General features: G+C 45.8%; 2 protein-coding genes across 2 annotated transcripts in view; one reads left to right on the forward strand and one right to left on the reverse strand.

The window, feature by feature from the left end:
- The window catches only part of LOC147143023 (uncharacterized), a 33,357-nt gene extending 18,010 nt beyond the window's left edge, over positions 1–15,347 (reverse strand). The window contains exons 1-3 of the mRNA XM_086038431.1: positions 15,047–15,347; positions 14,794–14,947; positions 14,580–14,712 (exon numbers count right to left, since the gene is read on the reverse strand). The gene's annotated coding sequence lies outside the window, so the exon portion shown is untranslated. The remainder of the gene's footprint in view (positions 1–14,579; positions 14,713–14,793; positions 14,948–15,046) is intronic.
- The window catches only part of itga10 (integrin, alpha 10), a 32,061-nt gene continuing 19,274 nt past the window's right edge, over positions 7,915–20,701 (forward strand). Inside the window, exons 1-7 of the mRNA XM_086038412.1 lie at positions 7,915–8,491; positions 14,630–14,741; positions 14,823–14,932; positions 15,000–15,088; positions 18,106–18,220; positions 18,308–18,435; positions 20,533–20,681. Coding sequence (XP_085894538.1) covers positions 8,440–8,491; positions 14,630–14,741; positions 14,823–14,932; positions 15,000–15,088; positions 18,106–18,220; positions 18,308–18,435; positions 20,533–20,681 — 755 coding nt within the window. The 5' untranslated portion in view covers positions 7,915–8,439. The remainder of the gene's footprint in view (positions 8,492–14,629; positions 14,742–14,822; positions 14,933–14,999; positions 15,089–18,105; positions 18,221–18,307; positions 18,436–20,532; positions 20,682–20,701) is intronic.

Here is a 20,701-nt window from a genome sequence, read left to right on the forward strand (position 1 = left end):
CGATCATGTCAAGGTATTTTATTCTTACTCACACAAAAAAATCTGAAGGGCAAAGCTTTCAAGACCCAATTGAGGAATCTCTCAGGCAGGGAAACAGAAGTTGGGTAAGCTCCTCAGGATTCGAGTCCCCTTAAGTCCCCTTCTGAACACATGCAGATGGTCTATACTTCAGTTCTACTTAGGAGCAACTCGACAGCCAATTAGCTAACACGATTTGGGATATTTACTACCGGCAGCTTGTTGTCAACCAGACAAAGCAAATCGTACGACAACCTAACGACGACTTGCAAGGAACCGAGGAAGCCTTCATTTAGATTGCAGCATGAAATCATGACACCCAAACTGTTTCATTTAATTACATTCTTAATGTCCACAAATTTTGGGACCTTTTCGTTTGATGGTGTGCCGTGCAATTTTTTTCCAAAACTAAGCGCCTCGGTTCGGTAAAGGTCACGAAACACGGCTGGACGCCGAAAGCTCGACCACCCGCGGCTCAGCTTGTATCCGACACGATGCCAACGGAGGTCGAGGACTTGGCGGAAACGGAAACCAGTTTTGGGGAACTCTCCGGTCAAATGGTCAGCGAGTCGAGATCAAGCGGGCGTAGTCCCCAGTGGCAGGAAATGCCAAGAGGATTACAAAGTACAGCTGATTGACAGCAGATGTGCTTAACAAGGAAAATGTCGCGAAGGGGAAAACGGGCCGGGAAGAATGATGGATCACTCGGTGGTCTTATGACACAACAAGTCACTCGCAGGGGGTACTTAGCCAGGAATTTAGTGATGCTAAAACAGCTTCCTTTCCTCTTACAAACTATCTCCCTTATTCCTCCTTTCTTGACCTACAGCTGTGTGCAGTTACAGTGTGACCCCAATAAAGTGACCCCCCCCCCCACCCCCTTTCCCCTTTCTACCTCCTGCCCTAATAAAAGGGATAAATAACTACCCCTCCCTAGCTGTTTATTACCCCCTGGGGCAGTAAAAGGCAGCTGTCACGTCTCGCTTCAAAACGCCTGACTTACGCCGGACAGGCAAAACTCAACAAAAACACACACTCACACACCCGTTCTGAGAACTCTTAACTGGTACGACATCAAACGCTCGCACAGCTCGTAAAACACCCAAGCGGCTCGCCCAAAAGGCGACCGGACAGCTCGTTGCGCCAAAAAACTGGCCAAATTCCTGTAAGAAAAAGCGCAAACGCAACAACCAAGTGAGCGCGTGCTCGCGTCCATCGGCCAGCGCTGAACAGTTTGGCAACATGCAGACAAAAAAAAAAAGGCCTCCGGGGAATGACGCAAAATCTGATCCAGAATCAAACTGGTGTCATCCTAAAAACCCGCAGAGGCCGTTTTGAGTCACGTTTTAACGTGCCTCAAATTGTCTTCATCACTGCTAATAGCATGGTCTAAAAACAGGGCAACTTTTTCAAACATATGCATCTGATTTGGTTTCATTAAATCTAAAAAAAATACTGCATATAAAACTACTCGCTTACGGAGGCCGCCATTTTTCGGTCTTCTCGCAAGTGGCCAATCCAACCAGACTCGGCATTTGGGGAAATTTTGCCACTTTGCCCTCTTCTCAAATACTCCTTTTTTCTTCTCAAATTCTTTTTTGTATTAAAATCATCAAATGTAAATATCAGACATGTTTTTAAAAGGTGATTTCGTTCATTAAGGGGGGGAAATATTCAAGGCTACCTGGCCCTGTGTGAAAAAGCATTTTCCCCTTTTGTTAAATGATGAATTAACTGCGGCCGATCACATGTTTCTGGAAAGATTAGTTCATTTTGACCACACTCAAGCTTGATTACCTCCAGACAAAGAAGTCACTTGAGCAGAACCTGTCTGACAAAATCAAGTCCACCGCTGACCGAAAAGAACATAAAAGCTTGTCTTACTTTTTCCCCAAAACATCTGAAAGACTTTTAGCTGGAATATTCTATGGCCCGCCAAAAGGAAAGTTGAACTTTCTGGAAGGCTTGCGTCTCGTTACGCTTGACGTAAATGTAAAACAGCGTTTCAGAAAAAGAACAGCAGAGCAACAGCCAAACATGGTGGTGCTGGTGAGTTGGTCTGGGGCTGCTCGTCTACTTCAGGACCTGGATGACTTTCTGTGACTTTCGGCTAAATATCCTAACCTAAATATCAGTTTTTGCTGCGGAATGTGGTCCAAGCAGATGTTAGGTTTAGGGGGCAAGTACTTTTCCACACAGGGCCAGGTAGCTTGGAGTCTGTTTTTTTTTGGGAGGGGAGGGGGGGTTAACTTGGGTTATCTTGGTCTGATGCTTGCAATTGTTTGATGACCTTAAAGATTGAAGAATTTGAGAAGAGGGCAAGTACTTTTTCATGGCACTGTAAACAAACCTGAGGGAATGAAGTTAGTTTAGGTTGCCCGGGGGGGGGGGGGGGGGGGCACACTCAAGTGTGGGTTTCATGGATGGCTTCCGTTCAAGTAGGAGAGGAGTGCGGACACCTCGGCATACTTCAGGATATGTCACACAAGGCACGGTGGCTGATTTGTGCTCTGACTGAAGCAATAATTGCAGCACAGGTCAAGTGCAAATCGGCGCAAGCTAGTAAAGAAGTGGGAGGGAGGGAGGTAGGGAGGGCTCCTGAAAGAAGGCCCCCCCCCCAGGGACAAACGTGAGGAGCACGATGGGCCAACTTTCCTTTTTCGTCATCAAAATAATGGCAGTCTCTTTCTATTGTTGAGCTCAGTGAACACATCAGATAAAATGCGACAGCATTCGTGCCCTTTGGTGCACGGCCCCACCGTGGGCATTCAGACCGAGCAGCTTACTAAAGTATTCGGTGTCCGGGAAGAAAAACGTCCTTGCGAGAAAAAGGGATGAAAGAGGATGGCTGCGGAGGGTTTGAGTCAGACTGAAGGAGGTGGAACGAGCTTTCCAAACTTCCTTACATGGTGACTCATCCGCTTTTGCTGCAGACCAACGAGAGCATATCAAAAGCGCTATCAGCAGCCGCCCGCCCCTCCTTCTTCTTGCGTGAGCCAGTAAGCTAGTCATGATTGAGGTCTTTGTAGCCATGAAGAATGTCAAGCTAATTACAGACGCCGCAAGTGACTGAGGACAGACGCGCAAAGCAGCAGCAGAGTGAGCGTCCGTCCTCAGCCAGGTGACCGGCCAGGCACGACGTGGGATTCCCGCTTCCATGGGCCCCGACTTGCCGGCCCCCGCCCCCTCCTTATCTTTCCCGCTTTTGACTAACTCCAGATGACGAGCATGTCGGAGGCGGACGCATAGCTGAGGCGCAACGGCGCTGTTGTCGGATTGCTTGCAGAAGACCCGTGGGCGGAGGACGCACACCTCGTAAAAGGGAACAAATCGAAAATAAAGGCGTGCGTTCCCACAGTCTGACGTACACACAGCCACACACACACTTTGCTTGCGCTGCACCTTTGAAGGGATGCCAATCAAGCAAGGTGGCGGTTGGTGTGCTTTTGGAGCATCTGCAAACCAGGTGAACTTTTGAACTCGCACTTGACAATATTCGGTCGTGCTCGTAAGTTGGCAGAGCCTGGCGGGATTGGCAGCATGTGAATCGTTCTCCAAAGAAAAGATGAAAACTGAACGAGCAAAGGTGGGCATTTTCAAGGTTGCCGGTCCGTCATTTGGAGGGATGTAACAATTCACCCAAGCCCCGATTCGATGCTCGATTTTCAGGTCCCGATTTTCGATTCGATTCGATTTTTTAAAAATTGCTACCATGCTTGTCTCTGTGCACTAGTGTGGTTCTGCAGCATCAGCATCATTTGATCTACAGATTCAAAATGTGCTATGCATCTGGAATGAAAAAAACATTTCAAGACATCATTTTCTAGATGAATTTAAGCAATTTGATTTTTTGATTAATCGAAACGATTAATCGGGGCAATTCGATTTTGAATCGATTCTCGATTAATCATTACATCCCTAGGCATTTGTCATCCGTCAGCAGCCTTTTTTCTCTCTCAGGATGTAAAACTACCCGTACCTCTGGACACAGAGCCCAAAAGTCAGGCAAATTCTTGGCTCGTCTCGTGCCTGAATCACACTCGAAGATTTGAGCCTCGCTATTGGCCCAATTTGTTAACGTGAACAATTTTCCAGATCATGCCCAACATATTTTGTTGGAAATGACAAAATCCCGTACAGCCCGCTATATTCCATGATCAACAATTTGGCATCCAAGAAGCTCTACGACGCCAAAAAGAAAAGTCGAGCACATTTGCTCTTTCGGATATCTTCCGTGTACTTTTGACATGTCAACAAGAACCTTCCAACACGCCACCTTGTCGTCAACCAACACCCTTCTTGCCACATGACCAGTGAAATTATCCCCCCAAATATTTCCCAACTTCTACAAGGGTGTGTCAACTTTTGAGCCCAACTCCAAGTCAACGCACGCACGCAGATGTCTTCTATCGCTGCCATGCACAGGTCACGTATGCGCGCGAGCGCTATGTCACTATTTATCCTGGCAAGGGAAAAGCGCACAGCTTGGGCCCCATCCAGCCCGAGTGACGTCTCGAGAGCGCCCGGTGACGGACAGTCTTCTCGTCTGTTCACTTGACTGTCACCAACTTGACTTGTGCACGGGTGCTGTGTAACACGCAGGTGTTAGGCGCTCCTTGACAGAAACGCAGCTCACCGGCCAGGTCGGACGCTGATTTACTTGTGTATGGAAAATAAATATCCCACGGACGTGCCGACTCGCAGTGGCCACTTGGCATTCCGTTCAGTGCTCATTCCAAAAGTTGTGCATTTTTTTAACTGTCTGTGCAAGCGCCAGAGAACATTTTCTGTTGACGTACGGTGGAAACTCCACATTTGGAAAGGAATGCCACGTTTATCGCGGCGTGATGTTCCAAATAGACCAAATCCGCAAAGCAGTTTTATTCTTTGAATATAGTTTGAAGCTTCATGTGTATTTGATTTGGACACCTGTGGACTGCAACATGCAGTGGTGCCCTGAGAGACCAGAGACTCAACTTGTATTGTTTTTTTTTTGTTTGTTTGTTTTTTTTTGGGGGGGGGGGTATGAGCCATCATTCGGCTGATTTTCTTAAAGTCAAAGTCAACCCAAACATTTTTTTTTTTCAAAATATGTTATATGCAGGCCCACTAGTTGAAGCAAGGCATTCTGATAAATATTGTGGAATAAGAGTTAGTCCACCGGCTTTTAGCCATCTCCGGGGGCGACCGTTTTCTCATTTCTGTCGACTGAAAATGACTGCTCAGGGCTCAGGTAACGACCAATCACGGCTCACCTGTTTTCTGAAGCTGAGCCGTGATTAATCATTGTCAGAGCCCTGAGCATTTGTGATGTCATTTTCAGTCGACAGAAATGACAAAATGGCCGGCCCCTGAGATGGCTAAAACTAGTGCATTTTACTGCTTAGCTCATACTTCATATCAATCATATTGCCTTGTTTCAACTAGTGGGACACTTGGCCGGAGCTTTGAAATTGGAGACGGAACGAGAGGAAAAGGCGGCAATGAAGACGAGGGCGCCGATGACGTCATGGGCAGCGGCAGCGAGCCCGGGGTGACTCGTGCAATAATCCTCCGGTTTGCCTCTCCTCCGCAAATTCAGCCTCCGAGTTGGCCCAAATCCATTAGCACATGATGAGCCTGTAGCGCCTGAAGACGCACGTCGCAACAAATTGCGGGCAGGAAAAAGGATGAATCTGACATCAGGTGACCATCATGAGGCAAAGGGGAAGAAATGAGCCTTGGCTGATCTTTCCACGAGGTAAAAGGGGAAACGCAGGCCAGGCCAGGCCATCGGCAACCTTGCAGCTGAGCTGCAGCTCAGATCCGAGACGGGCTTAGAAATGCTGCAGCGCCCCCAAGTGGGCAAAACGTGAACTTGTTTCTTTCCCGCCCCACTGAGCGCGACGTCATCCACATGAGCAGACACAACATTCGGTCGATTGGGGGCGACTGGAGCGTGATGAGTGCTTTGAGGGTGCTCAGCTTCTGGCCAGGCAAGGTGAACTTCAGTGGGGGGGGGTGGAGTCTGTGACTAACCGAGCAAATCTGATCAATGGTTTTGAATATTGAGCCACAGCAAAAGATTTGTAACACTTGGGCTTAATCTTTTGCACTTGTAAAAGTGGCCTGTCGCACTCCTGCTTTCCGGCGTGAACTCGATTTATTCTACCAATTCCGATAGCGATCACCATGATTGAGATTGGCTGATACCGGTCACGCGGATTCAGCAAACATTTTTCAAATTTAGAGCCGCTCAGTAATGAAACACGATTTTAATGATCGGTCGATTATGTTTCCAATTAACTGATGAATCCGATTAAAAAAAAAAAATTCTGCCAAAATTTCCATCCGTGTATTACACCACAACAGGCCTTTGTTTCAAAGTGACAGTGCAGAAAATGCACAAATGTATATTATGATTCAGGGACTGGTTTGGTGTGGAAGATGTGCAGGTTAAGGGGGGGGGGGGGGTTGGGGGGCGCTAACGTGTTTTTTGCGATTGGCAACGAAAGGCACTGATCGACATTTGCTGATCACGTACTTTTCCCAATGGGGAGCCGATCGATTGGGGCACCGCATGTCAAAATGTGTTTCGAGGAATGTGTTTGCTGTCAGCCATCTTGTTTGTTGACAAATCGCCCGTCAAGCTTTGAGGTCGCAACTGGTACGATCCGAGTGGGCTAAATCCGATTTCCCACGTTTGTGGAATGCAGCATGACACCATGACTGTCTATCCTGGCAGTCTTTCTACATGTGGTGCACACGTTTCTAAATGAGCTCTGAGTCAAGAGGCACGCAGCCGATAACGCAACGGGCCAACTGGTCTTGTCACAAGTTGAGGGACGGCACTGATCAGTCATGCATCATATGTAAACTTTACAGGGAAGAAAGTACAAGGTGGTCCGCACAGAAAAAACAATACATTTTCCAGATGGCTGAGTGCATTGGTTTGCCGGCTTCGTAAGCAGATAGCGACACACTTCGGGTTCCGAGGCCGCCGGTGTTGCCATCAGAAATATCGAGCTCAACAGCAACCCCGCACAGTAACCACAGCAAACAAAAGCAACGAGATGAGGACTTTCATGAATTTTGGAGAAGCACAAACTCACTCACTGTGAGGCCAAACGTCGCATCCATTGAAGAACAGAATTGAACATTACAACAGAAACGGAGCGAGATGATGAGCAAGACTGAAGAAAAATAGTCATCAGCCTATCTCTTTTTAAAAAAATTTTTTTTAATCACCCTTTGAGTGCCGCTTAATTGGAGGCCGTCTGCATGAAATGACTCGATGTTGCTAAAAGTCGACACTGCAATCTGTTGTTTTCAAATCCTTTGTGGAAGTAGTAGGGCAAAAATCAGGATGCAACACTGGGACTGTCCGAATACTTTTGGACCTAACTGGTGACCACGTAGTCGCATTTGAGAAACAAGACCTCTGATATCCTGCAGATGGCGCAGTTGTCACATTTTTTTAATCAACTGCAATAATAGTTCACGCTCGGGCACTCAGGAAGATGGATGGATGGATGATAGATGGATATATAGGACAGAAAGAACGAACCAAAGAGTGAACGAAAGAACGAAATAAAGTGAAAAAGAAAAAAAGACAGAAGAGATAGAAAGATGGATAGATAGATAGATAGACAATCTAGCTTCGATTTTGGGTTGCCAGGTTGTTTAAAATCCTCCCTTCACCAGTTTCCCAGGGGAAAAAAACTACTTTTATTTTTTTAACACCTATATTTAAGCAAGCCACAAGTGACGAATGCAAGGCGAACAAGTCTTCCAGAGAGGGAGCGAGAGACAGCGACAGAGGGAGAACGAGAGGAAGGAAGGGGTGGGGGGAGCGAGAGAGAGCGAGAGAGAGAAAAGTTGGTTTGAAGTTTGAAGTGGCGCCGCAACGCGCATTGGACGAGTGCGCGCGCCGCAGTGGACGCAAGAGCAGAATCAATGCGCGCTTTCATCGGCCCCCGAAAGTGACAAGCTCGGAACGGCGGCGCACACCGGGGTCTGCTTTGAGGGGGCTCCCACTAGACAATCTGCGCGTCGGGAGGAGCACGTCGCGGACGGCGGACCTGCTGAGTGGCCGAGCCAGCGCACAAGTGGACGCGCACTTTTTATGTCTTGAGGGACAACAGTGCGACTGACTGACTGACTGACTGACTGACTGACTGTATGGCCGCCTGACACTTCCGGGAGCCGATCGTCGCTTCTTGCTTGGACACGAGCGCTCAATATGGGTCATCATCACTGAGGTGTACGGGACCCCCCCGCAACCCCACCAATCCCAAGCGAGATGCCACTGCGGCACATTTCCACTGCAACTGACGCATCTCCGCACTGAGGAGAGCACTGAAAAATCTTTTCTTTTCGGGCCCAACAACCCAGCGAGACAATTTTGCAATTACATTGAGAGAGACTCACTGGTTGTTCTGAATGGAGCTGCGAAAATACCTGCTGTGCCTACTGCGCCTCTTCCTTCTTAAAGGTAAGACAAACCACCTTCACATCGTTAAATCTCGCCTCTCATCAACTATGTATGGCTCGTGTTCACATCATTCGATCAATGACGGTCAATGCATATCACGCTGGATTTCGTTTGGGAAATCAATTCATTTTAGGAGAATTGGGATTATTTGGAGTTGTTGCGAACAATCGGCACCAGCCGATCGGCAGAATGGCTGATTTGTTTTCCATTTTTGAAACATTTTTAAAAGTAAAAATTTTAAAATATTCTTAAACATATATACTGTAAACATATATATTTTTTTTTACTCCCCCCATTTTTGCTGTGGATTTAAGTCACTCGCACTTGATAAAGGAGATCTGCACAGTTGTGCTATCTTGTGTTTGGCTCGACTCGAAAATGCTAAATAATCCCCCCCAAAAAAGAACTTCAAATTGACAAATGGCTAACATGTTATTACAGAGTGCAATCACAAAGTCCGGAAAACGAATGTTGATGACTTTTGAGGCACAAGCTCCTCCTCTCGAATTCATGCTGTCCTTTCTTCTCTTGTCTGCCCACTGACTGACTTTTGGTTCCCGCTGCTCGTTATTGTGGCAGTTTAGCCCGTATCGCACTGAGCAATGAAGGTTTGTGAGTGTTTGCGAAGGTAGCCAATGTTAATGGCCACAAACCGTTGCTCTTATTGCCATCAAATTTTTGAACATGTTCAAAATTCCTTTGCGACAAGAAAAACTGTTTGCAACCATTTACAACTGCTTGCAAATGTCCGATGACCCTCCGCGACCTTGAACGAACCCTGACGAAAAATCAACATTCGCTACCTTGGCAAACGCTGCTGGTCGACTGGTGGAAAACGTGCTCGATGAGATATGCAGCGGGGCCTGAATTTCAAATGTAAATATCGTCGACAATCGGGCTAATTTCAATGTGGCAGCCAAAATCGTAATCAGGATTACATTTCATTACAAGGACTTCTACGCTTGATGTTTCAAGTGAACTCTTTTGAAGGATGCTTTTTCTTCCCTAACCTGCACTTGAATTTAAGTGTTCTTGCATGTGTGTGTGTGTCATACAGCAGCATGTAGGTGAGCAAGTATGCGTGTCATGTTAATGCTTTCAACAGAACTCCCATGATGCTCGCAGCAGACATGCTCTGTTTTACAGAGATGTCCTGCGTGTGCGCGCGCGCGCCTGACTGCGGCCATTCACAAATTGTGCTTGTTTGAATCGAGCTGACTTTCATTCCCATGCTCGCCGCCGCCCCCTCTTCCTCCACTTTCCACCGCCATTCCCCACGAGAGGGTGACAGATGAGAATAAAACCATCAAGGTAATGGAGAGACAATCTGTGCTCGGACGGGAAATGCGCGTGGATTTGAATAAAGGAATCATACACCTCACTGGGGCTTCAATTAAAAAGACGTCAAGAGACTGGAGACAAATGGGGGGTGGGGGTGGGGGGAGTGAACTTTCAAAGGCCCTCAGAGCGACAACAACTGTGAAGAGTACAAAAGTTCAATGACACATTCGAAATAACGTGATACATTTGACTTCCGCATTCGGCCCAAACAAAATAAAGCAATTCCTTCAGGTCGCCGGTTATGCTGGGATGCATGTCTTCTTTTTACATCTGAAATCTGTGAGAAAACAAATGGCCTTACTTTATTTGGGGTTTTTTTGCACAGTAAAGAGCAGCGTAGTTACGTAGCAGCTCATTTTGGTCAAAAAGGACTTTGCCAGTCACCTGAAATGGAAGTCAAAAAGTGAAAATGATCACGTTGAAACATGTCATGTTTTAAGTGGCCGTAAGTAAGCAGATGCTATGTTTTTTGTTTTTTTTTTCATAAATGGTAAATAGGTAAACAGCAGCTGATAAAGACGTTTTGAGATTTTGGGTGAGTTTAGTTCCCGTTTAAAAATAAAATGTTCACTGGATATGTAAAAACTAGGCATTAAATAACATATTGTTCGATGATATTAGTAGTGCAACAATTAATCGATTAATCGACAACTAATCGATTATTACATGAATTAACAACTACTTTTGCTAACTCATTACTTCTTTAGAGACCTTGTCTAACTTAATATTGTCCAAAACTTCGGAATTGTAGCCTCCCAACAGAAAACATTCTCCGATTTCTGTAGTGGCAAACCGATTACTTTTGTGTTGAATCAAAATAAGATTCTCCAAACTTCATATTTTCTAACATGTTACAGACCAAACCAGTAAATAAATTATAATCCGTTTATGTTTGTGGATTGTCTGCACTGTTACCTTGAGATAATTTCCTGTTTTTTAATCAAGGGATGTAAATGTGAAAAAAAAAAATGAATCGGATTCATCAATTAATTCAGAAAAACGACAAATGAATCAATTATTAAGCACTAAATGAGATGAATCAATACAAAATCGATAGAACTGAATAAATATATAAATTTTGATTCACCAATTTGCCTAACTAGATTCCAACAACAAACATTGCAGACTCTTGCTAACGTAAAAGCTCGATGGCACGGAATAAAGAACGAAGCGGGCCATACTTTGGATTGCCGGTGGGTCAAACTTTGCCAGCCGAGTTTAAGATGCTTGCTGAAGTCTCTCGTGACATCACCCAACATTACGGTTTGGCGCGCACGCTTTTTTGGCCACATTTTTCCATCAAACCTTGGATGAACTCCAAAGCGTTGGACTTTCGGGTTGCGTCCAAACGCATTCACGTCAAGCTCAATGCACACACACAGACGCATGCGCGCAATTACACGCATACACACGCTACAAGAGCGCTTGGAGCCCAACGTGTGGTTGCAAAAATCTGGACGCGCTTTGACTTGATAAATGTTTGCAGCCAGTCGCCATGGTGATGGGTGGTCAGACGGGCTGCGGTACAATGGCATATATAAACTCAAATTAAAGCACGGGAGGGGGGGGGGGCGTGGGTGGATGGGAGGGGGGTCTTGTGGTCTTAAGTGGGGAGACGGACAAAAAGAGGCCTTTTATGGTAAGGAAGAGGAGGATCAAGGAGACAACAAGGAATCTTATTGTGGAGAGTTGGGTGTGGAAGCAACCACAAGAAAAGCGCAGGGAGAATTGAAGGGAATAACCTGTTCAAAAATAAACCAAAGGCTCAGAAAGGGAAGATTCCGCGCTGGTGTTCTCAACGCTTTGCAACATCTGTGTGGAATCAAGAAGGATGACTGCGACCCGTCCAAGTCACTTGAGGTTTGGACTCGGAACTTGGGAGGCCACGCTGGCTTCGTCAAACGCTGGCCCGCGAGCGCGCTCCACGCAGTCGTCAAAACGGGCCCGCGCCACCGAAGAAAAAAAACAGGCCGGCGGGTGATAAAGCGCAGCGACAACAAAGACACGCGCGGAGATGGGGCATACGCTCACCACACGCTTCGTGAGGGACAATCGAGCTCACATACACTCTAAAAACAGTTGGGTTAAAAATAACACAATTTTGATCCACAAATCGGGTCAATTTGACCCATCTTCTTGCGTTGTTTTGTACAAAACAGACAAAATTTGGGGGTTGTTTTGTACAATACTGCCAATTTTTGGGGTTGTTTTCTGCAAAACAATCCAGAAAGTTGTTTGAAATTGACCCAAGTAGTGGATTGATCCTTTTTTGACCCAAAATTGGTTTATTTTTAACCCAACTGTTTTTAGAGTGTCCAAGAGATGTGCACTCGATAGAAAAGCCAACACACCCCTTTTCCATAGGTACGTTTCGGTGATCTAAAAAGTCAGAATGACAAAAATCATTTCAAATCGTTTTCCCACCTTTGGTTTGACCTATGACCTGTACATCTCAATCAAAAAAAAAAAACAAGAAAAAGAAAAGAAAAACAGTGGTGACTTAATTGAGATACTAAATTTACTCAAGTCAATTCGTTGATTGCCACTCCCAGTTGATGTTTACTCTAAAACCAAACAGAAACCAAATACAAAACAACCACAAATCTTAGCCTTTCTGTCTGCTAGCTTGATGCTAGCGCTAAATAGCCTCTTGTTGCCGTGCCATAGCTCTATAACCAACAGATTATATCCCGGTGGTTATTTGAAACTATGAATCCAGGAAAGCCTCGTTGAGATTAAACGTCGCGCTCAAGTGAGCGCGCTGGTCAGAGCAGATGCTAAATTTACCACACAGCGTCGTCGCTACAAGAATATGGCCCAAATATGTCGTCCCACCGCGCACACCGCCTGCGTTGCCAGACCGATGGAAGTCAGGAAAGATTTGCTTGTCTATCTTCTTCTGACAATCCTAATCTCCCTCTTTGTCGCGTTGTGTTTTTCGACATCAAACTCAGCACGTGCCGCGTGCTTGTTCTCCGAAGCTGCTGGAGGCCGGGCTCAAAATGACCAGGTCATCTCCGTACGTCAGGTCCAATTCAGAAACAAATCCTTCATTTACAGACCATAAAGAAAAAGAAAGCTGGCATTTGTCATTTTTGCTCATCACACCCTCATTGTCTGATGCGAGTAGCAACAAACCAAGATTGCAATTCAGAAGCCTGGCACATTGTGTGTTTTTGTAAGTTCAAGCGGCTGACGCCAAGCATCTTGCCGCTCTCCGTCTCCTCTCAGCGTGAATGAATGAAGGGCCGACTTGTGCTCTTGTCAACAGGGCGCTCCCTATACTGGGCGGGCGGGCGGGCGGCAGCACACCCTTGCTCTTTCTTTCCTTCCTCACCACCAGACTGAGCTCCCTTTTTGCCCCCGCGAGGCTGCTCCTGCTCACGCTGTTTATCCGTCCTTTTCACTCGCTTCCTCCTCCTCCTCCTCCTCCTCCTCCCTGCCAGCCGGCGCTCCCCAAAACCCAGACGCAAAAATAATATACTCTGCTCCAGTTGTGAACTCCCGGCTTCCAAGTTCATCTTTTTTTTTTTTCAGCCAACCTAAAAGGAGCATGCCTTTGGTTTGACATTCGGACGGACACATGAGGGCGGAACATAGCTTCCGTTTTCAGCAAACACGACATGTGTCCAAAATGTTTTTCGCTGTACGTACAAAGGCTCCAGTCAGTTGTGGCGTGCCAGCGGTGTCGGTGTGGTTTTCTATATGAAACAAGTAGCAGGGGAAGAAAACAGTCCTCTCTCTCTCTCTCTCTCTCTCACTGTCTGATGTGTTATTTTTCTGAGGGTTTATTTTCCCATGGAAATGGCCGACAGCAATTAACAAATAGTGGCTCGGTGGGATTCATTGTACACGTTGACAATTTCAACCCAATTGTAGCGATTGACTTCGTGCATCGATGCATACTAGCAGACTTGCTTTGATTACTTGAACACTTTTAGAGTCAGTTACTCTATCAATTATTGCAAAATGATTTCCCTCAATTTCTGTTTATTAACAGATTGTTATTTGCTATTGCGAAACCAAATAAGAAATAAGCAGTCTCACGGGAGAAGGACTACAGAAGAGGATTAGGGCCAGTGAAAAAAAAAAAGTTGGCAAAATTCTCACTTTTATCTCAGAATTCTCACTTTGTTCTCAGAATTCTCACTTTAAAGTCAGAATTCTTGACTTTATTCTCAGAATTCTGAGAGTAAAGTCAGAATTCTGGCTTTATTTACAGAATAGTCAGAATTCTGTAAATAAAGCCAGAATTCTGACTTTAAAGTGGAAGTCAACGCAAATATTTTTTTTCAAGAATATGTTCTATGCAAGCCCACTAGTTGAAACAGGGCATTCTGATAAATATTGCGTTTGTGGAATACGTGTTAATCCACTCGTTTTTAGCCATCTCTGGGGGCGGCCATTTTGTCTTCTGTCGACTCAAAATGACATCACAACAGCTCACAACGACCAATCACGGCTCAGATTCAGAAAAGACGTCAGCCGTGATTAAAGTCAGAATTTTGACTTTAAGGTGAGAATTCTGACTTTAAAGAACAATTCTGACTTTAAAGTCAGAATTCGGAGAATAAAGTCAGAATTCTCACTTTAAAATCAGAATTCTGAGATAAAAGTCATAATCTTGCCAACCTAAACTGGCCCGAATGCTCTTCCGTAAAGGACTGATGAACTCAGGTAAAAGGAAATAGTATGTTGCCTTCAAACGACGCTGACAAGTAACTAGAGTATTTGTACTACTTCCTACCTGCTCAACACTTGGCTTGACTGAAATTGTGTGCATGCTTGATTGTCCAGGCTTGTGTGAGTGCTTCAACATTGACGTGACGCATCCACGCATCTTCAGCGGTCCGGACGAGGCCCTCTTCGGCTTCTCGGTGCTGCAGCATGAAACGGAGGGAGAGAAATCGTGAGCATGCGCACGCGGTGCTGGAGCGCGGTGCTTCTGGCTGCTAACTCACATTCAGAATTGTCACCGTGTTGGGCGCAGATTGCTGGTGGGCGCTCCGTGGGACGGGCGGCCCAACAACAGGAAGGGAGACGTGTACAAATGCGGCGTGGGAGAGGACAGCAAATCCAACTGCAGCAAGTTGAATTTAGGTGAGCGCCATCATCCTTCACGTGAAGGCCAAGAGGAGAATTGAAATGTTGCCTGCGTCCATCTCAGGCGAGGCGGCCTTCCAGAACATATCCAAAAACCTGAAAAACTCTCACCTGGGAATGACTCTGACGCCGGACTCACCTGACGGACTCTTGGTATGTGTCTTGAACCCTTTATCACACTTTAGAAATAATACTAGCACATTTAAATAAGAGCAATGTCCAAACAGTGTAACAGTGTCATGATAGCCTGTGCTAAGAGTAAACAAACTAACAAACTTGATTCCTCATTTCATAATATACAGTACATCAAATCATGATGCCCAAAGATAAAAATGATAAAACAAACCTACAGCTGTCGCTTTCTGTGGGCGTAAAGAGTAGGATTGAAGTGTATTTCACATCTCCAGCAACAATTACCGAAATACTTCCTGTTTTCGTTCTTCTTCTTTCAAATTTACACCCCGTCAGACAAAATAGTGTGACGCCATCCAGTGGTCAACAGTGGAATTACACAGAATAAATAGGAGGAAGAACAAAATGAGAGTCTGTGTGTAAACTGGAAAAAAAACCTCGATGGAGGCAGCTTTACTGTAGTTCACAGTTTGGGTTAGTATTTTTTTTCCATGTTTCTGCGAGCTATTAGCCTGAAAATACTGGCATTTCCCCTTGCTACCACCCATTCAGTGCGGCTGCATCTTTAGTCGACAGTCTCAAAAACATGAGGAAAAACTTGCTGCTTGAACGGTCCATTAAGCTAAATGTTCAATTTCTTCCTCGGGAATCGTCACTGGCGCGTGCGGCCGTGCAACAGTTGGTGGCTGGCTTTGCCAAATAAGGCGTGCGACGGCTCGTCTACTCTACGGTGTGTTTGGCCCGCTTTTCTCTTGGAAGTTGATTCAAACGCACTATGCACCATGCAAAACGTCACTTGCGGGTCACTGGGAGAAGCCAGGCCAGAGCAGTCGATGGAGCTGTCGATGGAGCAGTCATCCAACCTCGGTCGACCAAGGGCGCCAACATGATCGGCTAGTAGGGATGTAACGATTAATCGAAAATCGATTTGAAATCAATTCACCACGATTAATCGATTTGATTAATAGAAACATCTAATTGATTAAAGTCATCTAGAAAGTGATGTCTTGAAACTTTTTTTTTTTCATTCCAGATGCATAGCACATTTTGAAAGTGTAGATCAAATGATGCTTTTGCGCCAAACATCGTTGTATATTGCGTTTGTGGATGGCTGCAGAACCACACTAGTGCACAGAGACAAGCATGGTAGCAATTTCTTTTTTTTTTTTTAAACGAATGGAATCGAAAATCGGGAACTGAAAATCAAATGGAATGAGTGAATCGTTACATCCCTATCGGCTATATTGGATGCTACCATCTTGACTGCTTAGGCCTGGCTCACCAGGTAACCTGGAGGTGACGGTTTCCGGCTGAATGTTCCATTTTGGATGTGTCCATTGAATATTTTGACGGTAGTAACATTCAGCGTTGGCAATCCAGAATCAGAATCTGATGGCAGAGATCGACGCAACCGGAGCGGTCCTATTGAGGAGCTTCATTTGAAAAGCCGCTTGACATCCAATTCCTGCACTTATGAGAGCAACGGTTCCCAGAGAGCCGACTACAAAAGCGTACAGGCGTGGTGTAATTGTGCGTGTCGTAATTGTGCGTGTCAATGACGCCCGCCGGGTTTGAATCGGCGTGTGGCGTTTAGTGCCTTCGGTTGAAGCCAACTTCTCGCTGCTGTCGTAGCTGGCTCGTTTATAGTCCGTGAAAAGCTGGCCGGCCCGGCGCAGTCCCACTTGAAGGCCAGCGTGTGTGTGTTTTCCTTGAGGCCGGCGCTCAAGTCTATAACAGGCTCGGAATGTGTCTCCGGCCGTTTTGTTAATGAAAGACCTTGAAAAAGCCAACGCACCTCTGTTGATTTTCTTCCATCTTTGACACTTCTCCCTTTTCCATCTTCAACGGATCCACTTTCTGTCATAACAGAGAGCAAAACATAAGACAGGATGTTTCTCTTTCTGCAATTTGGCCGGCCCCTTTCAGCCACACTTTTGACTCTCTCTCTTCCTTCTCGGCTCAATTAGATCCAAATTGCCTGACTGGTCTGGTGTTCCGGCGCTGCCAAGATGACAACAATAGCCCCCCCTACTCCCCTCCGCCCCCCTAGTTTGTCCGTCTCCATGTTCTGTCCCCCAAACCGCACTATTGTGATTTTTCCATGACTGACTCCCTCTCTTGACTGTTTTTGCTCACCGCTTGCCCTTATTTAGTCACTTTTTTAGCGAAACACCATATGTGTGCACGTTGGACCTTCTGATTGCAAGCAAACAACCAGCAGGATAGGTTAGAGCAGAGACGACACCTCGCTCTACCGGCTTGCTACATTATTGTGTTATTAACATTGTTACATTATTACGGGACTGGATTTTCTGGACATCGCAATTATCGCAAGTATTTAAGACTTTGGAGTCACAGATTGGAAGATACCAATACATTGTTTGGGTTACGCTGCACTCTAACGTGGGGGCGTGGCTATGCCAGTATAAGAGCAGGAATCATTTTGGAGAAGTCCGACTTTCTTTCCGCATCAGCGAGAAAAAGGCTCCACGGCCGTGTGTCCATCTTTTTGGACTCCATTAAATAGTTCAACGGAGAATATAGAAAATAGAGCAGGCTGTAGTAAATGGACGGTGATGCTTTGAGATATGAGTTTCATTTGTTTCATGTCCATGCTCCTAATTCTAAAATAATCCTATACCAAATCATCCATCCCAAATGAAATGAATGGAAATGCCACTAATCCGTTCTGCCCCCACTCCCTAAAAAACAAAAATGTTTGCATTTTTCTTTTTTTCTAAATGAGGGAAAAATAGCACTATCTATTAGTGTACCTTATAAAAACACGAAATCCTAACAAAGTTAAATATAATGCAACGCATTCAAACAGGGGTGTCCACATTTTTTGCAAAGAGGTGAGGTGAAAATGTGGGGAGCCGACCATTTAGTTTCAAAGTCTCAAAGGGCTTCACGTGCCCACAGCTAGCAAATATTAACGTCATGTTGGGCTTTAAAAAAGACTCAAGGAAAAAGGAGTGTTCAAGTTGTTTTGTTGTTCATCTAAAGTTGAGAGCTACGCGTTTCTTTTTTTTGGGCAGGCATGTGCACCACTGTGGTCTCAGGAGTGCGGCACATCCATGTTCAGCACCGGCATCTGCGCCTCTGTCAGCGACGACCTCCAACCGAGAGAGATCATCGCCCCGACGGCGCAACGTAATGGGGCTCGCTCGAGCGCGCGCGTGCGCTCGCTCGCACCTTCGCCAGGACGAGGCTGAGACCAACGCAAGTGTGTTCTTGCAGGGTGCACAACGTACATGGACATTGTGATCGTGCTGGACGGCTCCAACAGCATCTACCCCTGGTATGAGGTGCAGAGCTTCCTGAGCAACATCCTCAGCAAGTTCCACATCAGCCCGGATCAAATGCAGGTAAAAGTCAAAGTATTTTGGGCTGCCGACATTGTTGCCTGAACGAGCACGGCAACCACCAAAGTCAAACGGAAACGGCTCAGCAGTGTTCATATTTGCTCACGATTTTCGTAGAGGACGTTTTTCCTCTCATCCAAGCGGGCCGCATCAGATCCTGTAGATGGGAAAGCGCTAGCCTGCGTGTCGGTGTGGAAACTCAACTACAGTGGCGCCTTATGACTTTTTTAAGATACTGTCGGAGTGATATTTACTTTTTTTTTTGCGTTGACCCGCGAGCTCAAACTAAACATTAAGCAAAGAGAATTACACTTTGTGTATTTCGAACACTACGTTTCTTCAAGAACGGCCTGCTAGCTTAATGCTAACATGAATGGAAAACGGCACAGACTTGCTAACGTGACCAATAATAGTCGTGATTTTGCCAACCCTTTAAGCAACGGATATTTGAAAGCAAATGGTGGAGCAATACTGAGACAGATTGTACAACAATATTCACAGGCATACTTTCTTTATCCAAGGCCAAAAATGACTAATATTATGACTGACTAATAAATGATTGAGTTGTACTACAGTAGTAGGATAAGTAGAAGAAGTAGAAGAAGAAGTAGAAGTAGAAGAAGAAGTAGAAAAAATAGAAGTACAAGAACTAGTAGAAGAAGAAGTAGAAGTAGTGCAAGAAGTAGTACAAGTAGTAGTAGTAGTAGAATAATAATAAGTAGGAGAAGTGGTAGAAGTAGAAGAAATGGTATAAGTAGTACAAGAAGTAGTAGAAGAAGTACAGGAAGTAGCAGAAGAAGTAGAAGAAGAAGACCTGCCTACCATGGCACACAGACCAGAAGTAGCAGCACAATGAATTGGATTGCAGCATTAAATCATGACGGCAGCATTTTTTTTCATGGGGAAAGATGATTTGCAATACATCGCGTATGACATACGGCAGCTGGATAGTTCTGGTTGTACTACTTGAGATTCTTTGGACTTTGGAGGTCCTTCTGAACCATTTGAACCCTCGGCAATCAGAAACTGTCGGACAAGCCAATTGAGCCAAAGCATGCGCACGTACAGGGAAGCAATTTGGTAAATGTGGACTGCTGCTGTGACATCAAGGGGCATTTGGAGGCCAACTTGACGCGCGGCGGGTGGAAAGTGGGGAGCTTGGCCGGGGGCGGGTGGGGGGTGGAAGAGAAACAGGCAATGTGGGGTGAAAAGGAAATTCCTCTGGTTTCCCATTGAAGTCCAAAATTCCAACAACTCGCTGTTGACTTTAGGTGGGGGGGGGGGCGCTTGTGTTTTTTTCTTTATTACTACTAGTGTAGACTTTGTCTATGACAACTACAGTGGTGCCTTGAGATACGACTGGAATTGGTTCCGTCAACATCTCGCATCATCTTTGCCATTGAAATGAATGGAAATGCCGTTAATCCGTCCCAGCCTTCCCGCAAAAACAACAAAAATGGTGTAAGGTGTGTTTGAGTGAGCAAAAATAACATGAGCGATGACATCATTCAGGAGACTTCAACGGTTTCGTCACGCTGCATCAATTGAACGGCCCATGCGCAGCTCTTTCTTTTGTGCCCGCCTTGACCAGCTGGGGGCAGTGTCAGACATCTGGCATCTCAACTCATCGCAGCTCAACAGTGCAACGCTAATATTAGTCATTCTATGTAGAGGATAAAGAATATGACAGACTACGGTTTTATTGTCCGTCTACATGTGTTGCTGCATTGTCCGTCTTCAATCCATTGCTTGAAGGGATAACGGGCCAAAAGATGCTATTTGGCATTAGCATTTAGCTAGCGGATTGAAAGGCTAAACTATGTGGTTGTTTTAAATAGCTTCTCTGTGATTGTGTAATTTGTCTTAGTTTTCGGTTTGGACTGTAAACTTCAACTGCGAGTGGCATTAAACAGCTCGAAGACTTTTCGAGTCACTCGTATCTCAAGGCACCGCTGTATTTGTTTTCAAGCTAAAGCCATTTTGGTCTGATGTGGGCCATAGAACATTCGAGCCAAAAGTCGAAGGCTTTCAAGGTTTGGGTTCGCAAGCACTATTTCAAAGATACTAAGTTTGCATGCGTGTGTGTGTGTGCGCATGGAGGTGGGAATCCTGCAGTACGGCGAGGTGGCGGTCCACGAATGGTCGCTGAAAGACTACCAGACCACACAGGAGGTGGTGGAGGCCGCCAAGAACATCAGCCGCCAGGAGGGCCGAGAGACGCGCACCGCTTACGCCATCAACATGGCCTGGTAGGCACTTTTGGCTCCGT

The sequence above is a fragment of the Filicampus tigris genome, chromosome 8, assembly GCF_054856515.1.
Source record: "Filicampus tigris isolate MCC_2025a chromosome 8, RoL_Ftig_1.0, whole genome shotgun sequence".
In the NCBI taxonomy this organism is placed as follows: domain Eukaryota; kingdom Metazoa; phylum Chordata; class Actinopteri; order Syngnathiformes; family Syngnathidae; genus Filicampus; species Filicampus tigris.